The sequence below is a fragment of the Aythya fuligula genome, chromosome 2 (genome assembly GCF_009819795.1).
Source record: "Aythya fuligula isolate bAytFul2 chromosome 2, bAytFul2.pri, whole genome shotgun sequence".
Taxonomy (NCBI): domain Eukaryota; kingdom Metazoa; phylum Chordata; class Aves; order Anseriformes; family Anatidae; genus Aythya; species Aythya fuligula.
The window spans coordinates 65,848,375-65,863,670 of record NC_045560.1 but is presented as its reverse complement, the minus strand read 5'-3'; the positions used below and the strand labels follow the sequence as shown (position 1 = coordinate 65,863,670).

Here is a 15,296-nt window from a genome sequence, read left to right as displayed (position 1 = left end):
AGCAAGGCTTTGTAGATAATAATACTCTTTGACATATAATTGTTCTATACAACCTTGGGACCAATTCTTGTCTCAGAGCAGACACACAGCTCCCATTTGTTCTGATGAAAGTGATTGCATAAATAAAGTATATGAAATGCAGGGGTCTGTAGCCTTCCTATGAGGCAATAAAATATTTTTTATTCCTTTCATCCACATCAAGTTTTATTCATCCTACCAGTTCACAGGAAATGCATTAGCTGCTAACTACTCTTTACTTCCTCAGATGCCAAACCTACATAAGACTACATAAACTGAGCTTTGTGTAGCCTCAAGAGCTTGTTTTTTCTGTGTATGTATGCATAACTCCCACTAACTTTTGAAGGTGTTAGACCATATATGTATGTGTACAGTATGGCGAATAAACTTCAAAGCTTTGACTTCAGTAGTGTGTCCCTTAAATTAGTGGCAGATGTTTTTCAGCATACCTGGTTAAGAAGTGGTTAGACATCAGATAATTTTTAAAATCCTGATCCAAAATAACTTTAACAGAACGTGGATATTTATCACATAATGTTCATCTCATTATGAAGTAAATGACAGTCAACACAAACAGGTCATATTACTACATAAGCATGTATTTACCCATGCCTGGATCAGAAGTGTGTAGGTGATGGGAACTCTGGAACTCAGGCAAGATATCTATACAGGCTATCTATGGGACTGGAAGGGCTTGATCCCTAGTAAGCCTCAACTTTTGCAGAAATTAGATGGAAAAAATACTCTTTTCCATCAAAACTATTGCCCATTCAAAACCCTGGATATGAAATGGTGTCTATGGAAATGTTGTTCTTGTGTAGATGTTGTCCTAAAAGCAAGCTTGAGCAAAGTAGCAGGGGTGCTCTCTGGAAATGTTTATACTTTTTAGGAGCATAGTTTAAGACTCCTATGGACTTGGAGGTCATTTTTTCAACTTCCAAAAAAAAAAAAAAAAAAAAAGCTTTTCAATGAACATAACCTTTCCTTAGCCACCTAAGTCATTAGATTTTTGTATGCAGACAAACTATTTCAACAGGAGAGATTGATACTTGAACACAGATCTGACTCTGAGTTTCCCATATCCTGGACTCCTGAGCTGCTACCTATTAGCCTTTTTATTTTCAGTCTGCATCAGGACAAAGCATGTTTTGAATCTTCAGTTATTTTGGCAAGTGGAATACTTGTTTTTTCTTCTACAGTCAATAAGTGTTCTAGAACCATTGGGGGAAAAATATATATTTGAAAAAGAATATAGAAGAGTTTATTTTTACTAACACTGCACACTTCATTGGGTTTCTTGGTAAGACCATGTTCTTGTACTGTGGAATTGTTGGTGGCAGTTTTTTTTGTTTGTTTGGTTGGTTGTTTTCTTGTAACCAAGAGGTTCTACTATAAAAAGGATGGTGACAAATACTGAGAACAAGGTGTCATGTCAAACCACTCTTCAGGGAAGACCTCTGAGAGAAGAGAAGCTGCAGTGCCGGTCAGTTCTCTAGAAGACCTCAACTCACATTGTTGACAATAGCCAAGACTGTTCAAACCTGAAACTGAAAGTTAAAACTTCAGTTTACACTAGTATTGACAGAGGTCTGATGGTTCCTATCTGTGTTTCTGTGATGCAGAACAAAAAAAAAGAAAATCCGTTTTGATACTGCTTATTGTAATTTTTACTTCCTGGATCTCTATGCTGTTAGCAGAAATATTATCAAACAACATATTTTCAGATTTCTCATGATAAATTTAGCTCACAGAGAGCAAAGCTGTGTTACCCTTGGATTCTGTTAAGTTGAAGAGCACAAGTAACCATTTATTAACCATTTATTTTATGTTAGCTATCTCTTATGAGGGATAAAGTAAAATTTTGATTTTGAGGAAGACTAGAAGCTGTGTCCATCTCAGCATTTCCTTTCTGTGAACATGGACTGGGTCATTTCTCCATCTAGTAGTTACTAAAGCACCAGTCTTGAACAATTACACAACCTTTTCTGCTGTTAAGAAAAAAAAAAAAGTGTCCAAGCTTTTCTTTCCAGTCCCAGCCTACCCAAGCCTTTATTAACCTCTGTGGAAACAGACAGAGAAGACAGCTATAGCCTGACTTGTTCTGACTGATGGGAAACTAAGCCCCACTAGATGTGTTAGTGTTGCACATCAGTAACTTTATGCACCAGTAATATCACAGCTATCACATCACGATCATAGCCCAATATATACCTTCCCAATTACAACTGAAAATAGTTATGAAGGAGCATAAGAGTGTGAATCAGTTAAGAGGTATTTGTTTCTGTAGGTTTGTCCCCGGGGTTATTTTAGCCCTTCTGTTAGCACTGTATTTAAAGACCATTGAGAGGTCTCTAAAATCTGGCTTCTTTTATCCTTTCAGACAAGCCATGCGGGGACCCGCCATCCTTCCCTCACACCATCCTGCACGGCCATACCGGCTTTGAAATGGGGGATGAGCTGCTGTATGTTTGTGCTCAGGGGTACGTCATGGGCAACAAGGAGGCGGCATTCACGCTGCTCTGCGACACTTGCGGGGAGTGGTACGGGCAGGTTCAGGCCTGTGTCAAAGGTAAGCCTGGCACGTGGAGCACCCCTCCGGATGGTCATGGCCTCCGATCAGCCCAGCCAAGGTGGTTTCAGGCTACATGGGATGTCTCCTGGGTCTACCGTCCCAGTGAAGGTCTTGCTGAACAAGTCTTGCTGGCCCAGTGGGTCTTTCAGAATGCTGTTCAAAGACATCATGGTAAACCATAGCAGATGACAACTTACTCATACTTGGATGTGCAGAAAGTTCCTATTTGGATAGCAGGAGCTATTTAAAATAAAACAAAAAGGAATGTTTTCTTCTATGTTTATCTTTGCCGTATCTGCTGAACCCATTTCAGGGATTCACTGCAAGTTTTTTTCCTAAGGTTATCATTCAGCACTTACCTTCTACACCACCATCTTCCTTATCTTTCCCACAATACACCTTTTCTTTAGTACTGAACATTATTTTCAGTTAGTGGAAATAATGCTATGGGAAGATCCTTCATTCGGGTATTTAATAGCAAAATCAGCCCTTTCCTGCAAATCATTTTTTTCTGATCTTCAAAGAGTTCATTCGGATCCTGAAGGAGCTTTGTAACTTTTCCATGTACTTGCTTTGTTTACTCAAGAAAAGGGATTGCTACTGATGTTACAACAAATATCAAAGGTATTTCTTTCAGAGTAGTTTAAAAGTCATGCCCAGGCAGTGTCCGTGAGCCAAAGACATTGTTTACCAGATAGTGTACAATGTAGCTGTTGTCCTCTGCTCTGTTTATTTTCACATGAAGCCACAAAGTTGCTGCAGACCAGGCTATTGAAATGAAAACTCAGTGTTTATTCTTGCCCTTGGAAACCTAAAGTATAGAGAAAAGCCAGTATCTTTTTGTAGGAAGACGCTAAGTATGGCCTACACAAAACAGCATCTTTCCTTACAGTAGTCATGCTGATGCTGTCTGTGGCTTCATCACTTGGTCACCAGCCTTATATTTTCACATGCTGCTGCATGCTGCTGTCCCCTATGGAAAAGAGAAAACACCCCACAGAGACAGGGGCCAATACCTTTCAAGGGCACAGCAGATCCATATGCAAAATCCCCCTGCTTCTTTGTATTTGCAGCTCATGACATGAGGTGGCTAGAAGAATCCAAGCCTCCAGTGCAGGCTGTTTGGGCTTCTGGACCAAGGTGAGGGTGGCTGGGTGCCTACAGCTCCAGCTGCAGTGGGACACGCTTACAGGAAAACTTGGTCTGTGAAAAGCACATCTGCTAGCATATTCAGAACTGCTGCTAGTACAGCCCTCATATTGTGTTTTTTGAAGTTTCACTTTTGTGCCATTTCATCACTAGGTTGAATTGGGATGACTGTCCTTCAGGTGTTCTTGAATTTTTATTTGGGATGCAAATGGGTAATACAAAGGTTATCCATCTTTTAAATCCCACGCTTTGTCCACTGGCTTGTGAGGAGCCAGTGTGGCTGAACTTAGGTTTAACTAGCCCTTTCCGGCTGCATGCTACAGCACTCCTGAACTTCTAGCCTTATATGTATGATAAATGCCACTTCATTTTACTAGGTTAGGGAAATTAAAAAAATATTAATAGAGCTGACTGTACCACAGAAGAAGGCTATTGGAGAGTGATAGTAACCTACAGACATACAACTTGGGTTACATTTAGGCAGTGAGGTGGAAAAGTTAAATATATATATATATATATTTTAACTTGCCTTAATAAAATGCATAGAATTTTTAAGATGTACCACACTTTCAGGATTTTCTTCGGCAAGCACAACAGTAGCCACTCAGATATTTACCCCTTCAAGATGAATGAAAGTGGATTTTCTTACCAAATAGCTTGACTCAAGGAATGGGACTATTATAAAAAAAAAAAAAAAAAAAAAAAAAAAAAAAAAAAAAAAAAGCTCTGGGAAATTATAAAAATAGAATTTCTTTAACTTAAACATAAAAAAAAAAGAGATCTACCTTATATGTGTTAGGTTCTACAACAAATTTTGAAGTTTCCCCTTGTTTAGAGATAAACTAAATAGTACTATGAATTCAAATTTGGATGCCGTCAGGATTCTGCCTACTCATTCTGTTTCTCACATTACTCCTCTCTGTGCATAAAGTTCAGAATTTCTCCAATATTTAAGAATAGTAGTCAGATAGTCTTACAGACTGTTTTTCAGAGAGAGCATCACATCTTTCAGGTGATATTTGTGGTCAGACAGATCCATCTTAAACAAAGGAATGGGCAGTTGTTGAACAACTAAGCAAGCAGAAAGAACATGCTCCTTGGAAACTGGATTGGAGTGAAGCAATCTAAACGGGCTAGAGTCAGCACATCCATTTTAGCACCTATACATTTCTTAATGCCCACGGTCTTGTAAGGAGTTATTTTTACTCAGGAATATATACCACCAGGTGGTGGATAATCAGGAGGAAAGGTAGCTCATAGTAGCAATGAGTCACGTCTGTGCACCAGAGAACCAGATATTCAAAACCAACCAATTGGTGTAGAGATACCAAAACCATTTCTGATGTCTTCCTGAATGATTTCAGCTTCCAGAACAGTTATTGCAAACAGCAATTGAGATGATTAAGTGAAATACTGGATAGGGTGTTGGGGGAATATAGAGGAAAAGAAGGGATAAAGAAAATCTACATCTGATAACCCAGTGGGACTGAATCTCCCACAGTGTGCACCAAGCTGACACTTCTTTTTCCTTCACCGTGAAAATGCCAATTTCATCACATGTAGAAATAAAACTGCATTACACCAGAGTAAAAACAGGAAAGAGTCAAGCCATTTAAGTTGTGTGTGTTTCACTGTTTTCCCTGGATAAATAGTCTATTTCCTCTGCTTTGCCTCAGCCTTTCACATAGCCGCAGGGGAGAGAAAAATATTTTTAAAAGAAATAGGAAAATGTGGCTGTAAAATCACAAACATCAACACTGGAACTTGGGAGCAGATGTAACATTGTGGATTATGATTTTAAAAATTATTTATATGTAGATATCATGCTGAGGAGCTGCCTTTGATTAACGCTTTTAAAACACTTCAAGGACCTGGGGTAGAAAACACTATACATGTTCTGTGAATCATTAATTATTTATTCAACCCTCCTGATCACAATTCTTTAAGAAAGGAAGCTTTACAAGAAGACTGAAATGTGTTTTATTGATGATATGGTTCATTATTAAAAATAAATAAATAAATAAAAGAATTTATTGAAGAAGAAAAAAATAGATTTTAATTAAAAGAAGCCTGATTTACAGTTGACAGATATTTGGGAGCTATAGCAGAGAACAGAATAATTATTAGCTAAGTGCTCCAGGAGACGACATACACAACCATTTTTAAGTGCTTGAAGGCAAAAGAATAACTTCCCCGGCGTGAAGGCTAGTAATGGGACTTAACCCACAATTTATGTCCCTGTTAGCAGAGGAGACCATTTCTGTTCTCACCGGCTGACAACAGAGGAAAGATGATTGTAAAGCCACTACAACAAACATCTAAGAGTTATGTTTAGAGGCCAGTAAGATGATATAGTTCCCTGGTGCCAAATCTGCTTTGGGTGAGCAGCTGGAAATGGGAGGTCATCCTGATGCTTTTACACAAATGCAACAGTATCACAGGGAGAAAACACCCATCAGAGCATTAAAAGAAATCAGGCCTGCTCCTAAAGCTTGTGTGATGATCCTGAGACCATGGGCAAGTCACTATGATATTGTCTGTTACCTTATCCAGCTTATCTGTGAAACACTGATAGTAATTATCCAGCTTCATAAAACTCCTTGAGATGCGCACGTGTTTCAGCTATGTGTTACTGTCCTAGCCAGTAACTGCCACATCATGCTGCCCAGCTTTCCAAGCAGAATATCTGACTAAGCATCAGTAATTGGGTTTTCCTTGTGCTTGTCTAAGAGAATTTGGTCTGCTCTGCATTCATAGTTGCACACTCAGAGTAGATTCAGAGTTGAGGACCTATCACCTTACCAGCAGCTAAATATAGCACATGGGTGCTTATTGAAGTAGCTTTACGATCATCTTTCCTCTCTGTTTTCATCCAGTCAGAATAGAAATGGTCCGTTCTGGCACACAGGATGTAAATGTACAACTGTGCAGTTAGAAAATCCATCAATTAAATACAAATATATATATATATATATTATGCATCAATACTTGTAGTTTACAAACCTGACTGATCTTAGGCAAATCCATGTAAAAGCTCTTTTCCTTCCCACCCTTAAAGACAGATGCCAAATTTATAATGTATGCTGTAGCTACTCTGAGATTCCTAGAATAAAGATGTTTTTATACAGTAAAAATGTTTATGGTGATGGTCTACATAGAAACAAGTTTCAATTTCCTGTACTCCAAAAATACTTCCATGAAACATGCAGTGCACTTCATGGTTGTCCAAAATAACAACACTCAAAATAGAGCTAGGATGCCAATATGCTATCTAGAAGAAAAAATAAACTAATCCTAGAGTGTGGAAAACTCTTTGATTTTGCTTGTCTCTATGTTTGGTCACTGTTTTCACATTAAGATGTGAAAGATGAATAAGGATCAAAAGATGAAGGAGATGAAAACTCTTTGAAACTGGATGCTTCCCAAAAAGGACAAAGCTAAATTAAAAGGATTTTAATTTAATTTTAATTTATAATTAATATATAATTTATATATGTATATATTATTTATATATAATTTAATTATAATTAATAAATAATTTAATTATTTTTAATTTAACCTTTTAATTGAGCTTCACATCTTTGACAGCATGCCATTTCAGCATCTGTTGCTGGAAAATGTTCATTTCAGCCTCTGTAATCCCTCAGACAGTGAATCAAAACTCACTGATCCTTCAGTCTGCCAGAGGACAGGAGGGGTAAGATATAACAATGACCAAATATAGAAAGATTTCAGTCTCCAACTAATTAATGTCAGTGTTGGCTCTTCTTAAAACCAGACTTGCCTGGCTGGGAAGGAAGATGTGAACGTTTTTGTAAATCAGTTGCTAGCTGTTTTTAAAATGCATGCAAATAAAGGTTACAACTACTTGGATAAGAGGTTGAGCTGAATCTACTATGGTCACTGCTCTTCAGTTCTGAGGCTGAAATTCATAGAGCTGGAAAGCTCTAGAAAGCACTGATGAGGCGAGCAAAGAAAAGTGTAAATGTTGTGCAATCTGTTCGTGGAAAATCACACTCACAGCTGATTTAAAAGACTGTCATGGTAAAACAAACTCAGTAAATACTAAGTCTAAGCCCCAGCTGAAGGTCTGAGGTCCAGAAGAAAGAATAGACTATTATTATTACTGTGTAAATCGATTCAGGATCATATAAATCAAAGCTTCAGAGTAAGGGGTCTGTAATTTCTTTTGATGGTTAGAGAGCTCAATAGTTGCTTTCATTCTGGCATCCCATAAGCTAACATTAGTTATGTTGATAGTCTTTGCTATAAACTATACAAATAGAGGAGATTGCATACGAAAATACATTATAGCAGCTTTACAACTTGGACCACAATCTGATTGTCAAAAGGAACAAGACTCCCTTATGCAGTGAGAAGCAGTACATAATGAACTTCAATCTCAGGCTCTCTTTAGACTATAATGGGCTTTTTCTTTCCTCAGCTGAGCATTAAGAAAGCACCAATTCATTTCTATACATACAGGATCAGCCCAAAAGACAGCAGGTTTGATGGCTCAGATTGATGAATCAGCAGACTGATGGCTCAACAAACCCGTAATATGTTCTGATAGATGGAGGACTTACACGCTCTTTCCTGATGTGTCTCCACAGGACTTTCTTCTATAGGACTGAAAGTACACTGAAGGAAAGGCACTAAAGGGACAGAGCTTCAAATGTATAAAAAGTGTATTATTGCAGTCATTAATCGTTGACCAATGGTCCACACCAGTCAATCAGATGAATGCTAGCTGCCTATTCATTTTGATAGCCAGATAATAGTTCCAGTGGAAACAACACAAGCACATGAATATAACCCTTGTTCATGGATGTACGTGCGTGCACTAGAACACAATAACAAAAATCCATGTTTCCTCCTCAGCTGAATTACTTTAGTCTGAAAAATAAATGAGTGGCAAAAGTGATTAGAAGTATAGAAAACATAAAGGTTAAGACAGACTGGTGTGATTTATCTCAAAAATGAAACCAATGAACATCACACTTGGTAAGTGGTGAGTTCTCACATTAAGATGTTGCTGTTCAGGTATATCCAGTAGACAGCTATAAGATGTCTTGAATTTTAGTAAAACAGGCATGGCAGATACCAACTTCTAAAAGGGATCTGGATGCTAAGAGGATAAAGTGGCCTGAGACAAAGTTTCTGTGTAAAGACAGCACCAGATAGAAAAATTCCTTGAGAGCAAGACAAGGGAACAAGGTGAGACTAGCATTTGATGGCTATTATAAATGTTACATAGCAATGGCCCACACAGAGTTTCATACATATGTTGTTAAAATGCTTTGGTATTCAGAGGTAGTCATTAGCTAAAGTCTGAAATGTTGTTGGAAAAGGATTTTGAGGTAAATTAGAAAAGTGATAAAGGACACTTTCTGCATTGATAGCAGGATTCCCAGTCTGTTAAATTGTCTTTGAACCATGTGGGATTTTTTTTTCCTACTTTGGAGAGGACAAAGAGGATCTAGAGGATTATTCAAGCAGATGAGGAGACCAGGACCAGGAGGGAGAGAGACCCATTGCTGGCCCTGCTGCATCCTGTGCAGACTTCACCATGTGTCCTTGATGCGAGATGAGGGGACCTCCTGAGCACATCCAGTTCTCCAGCACAGTAACTTTCACATAGGTATTAACTCTCTCCAGGCTATGTCATACATCTCAGTTTCCTCAGCATAACTATTTCACTTTATGACAGTCCCAGATGCTATTCCAAGAAAAATACCTTTTGCTAATACTCATTCTGTTCCGGCACCTGGCTTAAGCTGTTCTGGCAAAAAGTAAGCTAGTGTGAGCTGTATCACCACTAAGTGGTTTTTGGTCAGACTGGTTTGACAATATTTCTAATCTTTCTTAAGAGTAGACCAAATATGGCTCTGCCAGAAGTCTGGAAAGGAGTCTCCAAGGAAAATGTGACTCATTCAGAAATTGAGGTGGGCCCCAGATGAAAATGTGATTCAAAATCGGTTGAGTGTAAGAAGACGAAAAAAGATAAGGCTTTATGACTGCATTGTTTTGTAATGCAGCTTCTATTAATTTCTTGTTTCCCATGTCATTCCCAGTTTATTGCTTCGCTGACTTCATAAAAGACTAAAAACTCTCTGAAAAAGAAAAATTATCACCATTAATCAGTTTGCTTTATTTTCCATATCCCAAGGCACTATTTTCTAGGACTTTTAATGCCAGCATAAATCTCAGCAATTATATCAACTTTCTATGGAGTAAAACTGGTGTGAGCTGAAAATCAACCACGTAGTCTAGCTTGGAAAAGTTTTCATTTGGGCTAAGGTTTAGAAGAGTGGAAGAAATATAAGTTACAATGCATTATTTCATTCAAATTCAAACACTTAGTTTCATGCTTTGATTGAAGGCTATTTTACTAAGAGTGGTAGGTCTGGCAAGGCATGGGGAATATTTCTAAATCAAACTCAAACTTTGTGATGAATCCAACTCTCTGTTGCACTCTGTGTTATGGTTTGTTTTGTTTTTTCCTTTTTTATTCTTTCTGTCTCTCTCTCTCTTTTGGTAACATTCAGCTTCTTAAAATAAGAAGCCCAAGAGAAACAGGCAGTATTATCTTGATATCTAGGTGTTAGAGCCAGAGTTCTCTACCCTTGCAGTTGGGGGTTCAAGCTTTCTTTCTTTCTCCAGATGAAGAAAAGCAGAAAGCATTATCAGTTTTGGTGACAGAGGTCTTCCTTGGACAGTTCTGAAAAGCTCTTATGGAATGAGAAATACTACTCTGCTTACTTGGCCCCAAGTGTCCTATCCCTGCAACTCCAAGGTCATTTCAGGAAAATACTGTAATGATGAAAAAGTGAACACTGAGTACTAAGCACAATCCTTCTGTCTGAAAACAGATGAAGTTGCTGTAAAACTTAAAAGGTTTTATCTTTAAAAAAAAGTTCGGTTATTAATTGAATACATTCAAGTATGCATTCCTCTCCACACCTATTTATTGCTTGAAAATAATGAAAATTTGTCCTCAAGTCTGGAAAAGAGTCATGTTAGGGAGAGTAAATGTTTGAGAAAACAATGAGCAACTGAAAGAAACCTCTAAGTAAATCCTCTAACTAAGTTATTTATGTACATTTTAAAATCTGGAAACACAAGTTGTTAGCAGTTAGCATTGACACCTATCATAATTTTTTTTAAAGTTCATATTGACTATCAGGCTTATGGAGGAGAATCCCCCTTTCAAATAAACAATAACACTGAATGAAAAATCCTCTCTAAAAATCAGACCTCGTTGCATCTTTCTTTACAGCTGTTTTAACAAATGATTCCATCACTTTTCTGAAGAAATTAAATGTTGGGTTTTATTTTATTTTTTAACTTTTCTAGATGAAACGGAGGCACACATTGACTATGAAGATAATTTTCCTGATGACAGATCAATACCAGTTGTTGAGAATGAACATGCCAATGGCAAAGAGGAAATTGAGCAGGAACAAGAACAGCCTTCCTTCAGTAAGAATTCAGAGGAAAGAAGAACTGTAAGTACCAGAGGGGTTACTCAGGACACAGATACTTCTGAAAAAGGAAGCAGGGTACCAACTGAATCCCCTGTTTCACTCCTAAGCCAAAAAAATTTGTTTTGGTTTTCATCAGAGGCTTTCAGTGAGCCTGAATCAGAGAAAGAGATAGATGATTCTACTAAAGTACAGTTTTCTGAGGGTGATAACTATATTGGAGTGAAGACAGTCTATGATGAACCTGGTGCAAAAATGTTTTATGACAGTGAGGACTTCCCCATTGGACCCATTCTCACAAATGATACAAAGGCAGAGATAGACAGAGTTGCCATTACTGATGAGTCTTGGTTAGATGGCTATCCTGTAACACAAGTGGTAGAGGATGATGAAGAGGAGGGGGATAAAGTTGATGGATCGATGGGAACAGAAGAAGACATTGTCCTCACAACTGACCAACCAAATCATGTTGAAGTTAGAAAATTGGGCAATGGTAGCCCAGTTCCAGAGGAAGGTTTAACACAAATTGTGGCAACAACAACGAGGATAGATGATGAAGGGGCCAAAGAGACACCGGTACCACCTACATCAGTGAGTGGTCTGGAGGACTTCAGTGTGAGCAGAGGTTATGATGATGTTGCATGGGACCACCCAACTACATCTCTGGAAACTGTGACTCAGGAGCCTGGTACAACAATGCTGTTGGACATAAGCAGCCTAAAAACATCCACGTCAGAAACCTCTATGATGGTCAGCCCCTTTGATCATACTACCTATGAAGCAAAAGGAACAACAGCCTACCCAACGCAAGTAGCAACCACGGCACCAGGTCCAAATATCATTACTGACACATCACCCCAGGAATTAGCCGAGCAAGAAAATCTCACCCAGGGCCTTGGAGAAAACCCTGTCCCCACTTCTGAACCTTGTGAGGAAGAGGGTTGCCCCAAGTCAAGTAAAGGTGCTATCATAGCAGTAATTGTGATTCTTCTGTGCTTGTTACTGGTTGCAGCTGTACTGGCTGTGTGTTTTTTCAAAAAACGGCAGCAGAAAAATTCTATCTATAAACTAAATGGAAGGTGTCAACCCAGGCATCACTGCTACCACCACTACCACCACCAACACATTGAAATGCAGAAAGTCTAACCAGGGGTCTTTGGGGAGAGATGCTTGATATCAGAAGAAAAACATATTGATGCTAGAAGGATCACATGACTCTTGGATACTAAAATCCAGCAGTGCAGAAAGCAGAAAAAAACAAAATAAAACAAACAAAACAAAACAAAACAACAAAAAACAAAACAAAACAAACAAAAAAAAACCCAACAAATTAAAAGAACACAGAAGACAGAAAAGATTTCATCTGATTGAAATCACAGTTTAGCATATCTGACCTTTCAGAGCTAAATAATATAAATTATGTTTTTATCACAAGAGTCTTTGGGAGACATCAGTAGGGCATGGTTTGCTTGCTAGTGCACCTACAATTTGTTCCTCTTTTACATTTTGCTCCTATTAATTGATTAATTGATTAATTGATTAATTTTTGTGTTACCTGGTTACAATCTAATGGCAGGGCTGGTCAGGCCTCCTTGGACTATTCTCAGTGGAATGGGGAAAGAAGGAGGAATGGAGGGGAGAAGGATGTTTTTGGAGCAACCACACATTTGCTGTTCGTTCCTTTTTGAGAACCTGACCAAGTTTGTCAGGATAAACCACCATAACAAATTATTGCTTTACATGTCTTTAAAAGAAAACTATTTGCTACCATACTTTAATGGATAGTATTGCAATGATTACTAAGGTACTTTTCTTCAGTGTAATGAATTTAAAAAGCCAAAAGTGTTGGATCGCTATGATATTTTTATGGAAGGTGTTCTTTTAGCCTTAGTGAAGAAGTGCCATTCTTATACTAACCTTTTATAGAAATGATGATGCCTCCCTGGAATTCAGAGAATACTGCAAAGGCCATATTTCCTTTAATGTCAGCAGGAGAGGAGTCAGAGCACCATTGATTTCAGGTGTTATAATGTCATATTACAGAACAGACATTGATGAAGTACCTTACAGGGGAACCTAATCTGAAGCCAGTTGCTTTTCTGAGCATGATAGCTACTGACCAAGATTTTGAGTTGTAATTCACAGCCAGTAGTACGTCTGGCAACCGAAGCTACATGTAATATTTCTGCCATATGAGTTCTGTGAAATGACTGATTTTCACCATTCTGCTCTTTCGTCAGCTGAAGAGGTGTCTGGGATGGGCAACGATTGATGATGGGAAATGGGCAACTGGTTTGAATGCTGCTTTTTGTAGTCTTAAAGGTAAACTTCGGAAAGAGAGAAATTGCATCCACTTGACAAAATGCAAAAAGTTGACTTTTATACTGGGTGTTTGCATGAAAACATAGAGGCTTTTCCAACAGCATGTTCCATGTCAAACAGTTTTGAAAATAATTGTGCATATAGAGGAAGATGGAGGAAGATGTTTTCTAGAATCCCTTCAAACAGTTCTGGTGTGTTTAGTATGAAATATTCTTCCTTAACTTTCTGAATGAAAAGGAGAAAGACTGACAACTCTGAATAATCTGCAGGTCAGAAATGAATTCATCTGCCACTATGTTGTACAACCTTAGCCAAAATGCTCAAGCAGTTCAACACATCAAAATACTGGAATAATAAAAGGTGACTCGGTGGAGCCCACCCAATTTCATGATCTGCCTTGAGTCACAGTAGCAATCACCTCTAACTCCATGGAAGTTAGTTAACTTTATGAAATGGAGTGCAGAATTTGGCCCGTCAGGCATCAATGCATGCATCCATCAATCAATTCCAATGCTGGTAAGGAAAACAAAGATTTTTTAAACGACAGATACACAATATCTTGGAGAATTTGTCTTCAGCATGTTAAGAGTTAAACATAATTGCCTGGAAAAAGCCACAGTAATTAAAGAACAACAGAAAAACTGTACAGATTTGTAAATACTGTGTTCTCTGACATATGCATGACTATATGCTTTTAATGCATTCTAAAATATTAAATAACCTAGATTTTATGTTGTAAACAATTTTTTTTAATGCAGCAGTTTTTAAAAAACAATGGATTTAGCACTAAGGAACTTTATGGAGACTGTTAACTCAACTAAAATATACTGTGTTTAATCTTATGGAAATATGCTGAAAATGAACACAGGAACATACATTAAAATATTGTTTAAATGAAAGGTACAAATGTGTGTTACAATTCTGTGAAGTATTATCCAGAATGACAAGTCTTTACTGTTTGTCTCAGGAACTGAACTGTAAAAATGAGGCTCAAAATATAATTCAAACACAAACTGTACAGGGATCTTATTTGAGATGTAGAAATACTTGTTATTCATGAACCAGAAAAAAATGTACATTAACACAATGCTTTGGAGCTATTTAAATAAAAATCAAGTTAAAGAAAAGCGAAAGGAAGCAGCTCTGTGTGCTCTTGTGCAAATCATCCAGTTTACCTACGTATTTATGGAAAAAAAGACAAGTCTGTCACTTGGATAATTCTTGTAGAAGACACTTCGATATTAAAAAATTTGCTGAAAAGTGTTCAGCTTAGGTTGCTATCTCATTTCTGCTCAGAAGAGCATCCATCCCTATGCAGCAGCATCTGCATGTAGTCACGGTTTTATTTTACCAGAATGATTCATGGAGTTCGGGGAAAAAAAAAAAAAAAAAAAAAAAAAAAAAAAGAGGGATAAACAGTCCATGAATGATACGTTAGACTTAGACCTCCTTTTGTGTGTGAAACTTGGCTGGTCAAAGACAGTAGGGATGGAGAACAACCAATACAGCACAGTAAATACAAAACCTGAAGATGATAACGCCAAAATACAGGGATGAATTGCTCAGTACAGGCAGTAAGAGCTAGAAGTGACAGATGTGGGTTGAAGTTAGGAAAGCAAAAAGTAAAGGTGGAAATATCAGGCATGATTTTATAATGATATCTATTCATTAAGAGATTGATGTGTTGCCCTGTGATGAAAATAATCTATTACACTCTTTTAGGAAAGCCACGTAGAGCAGGATGGCCAGAG

General features: G+C 37.8%; 1 protein-coding gene across 1 annotated transcript in view; it reads left to right on the top strand.

Moving 5' to 3' along the window:
* The window catches only part of SUSD5 (sushi domain containing 5), a 41,969-nt gene extending 29,600 nt beyond the window's left edge, over positions 1-12,369 (top strand). The window contains exons 4-5 of the mRNA XM_032182223.1: positions 2,399-2,587; positions 11,096-12,369. Coding sequence (XP_032038114.1) covers positions 2,399-2,587; positions 11,096-12,369 — 1,463 coding nt within the window. The remainder of the gene's footprint in view (positions 1-2,398; positions 2,588-11,095) is intronic.
* The last annotated feature ends 2,927 nt before the right edge of the window (positions 12,370-15,296 follow it).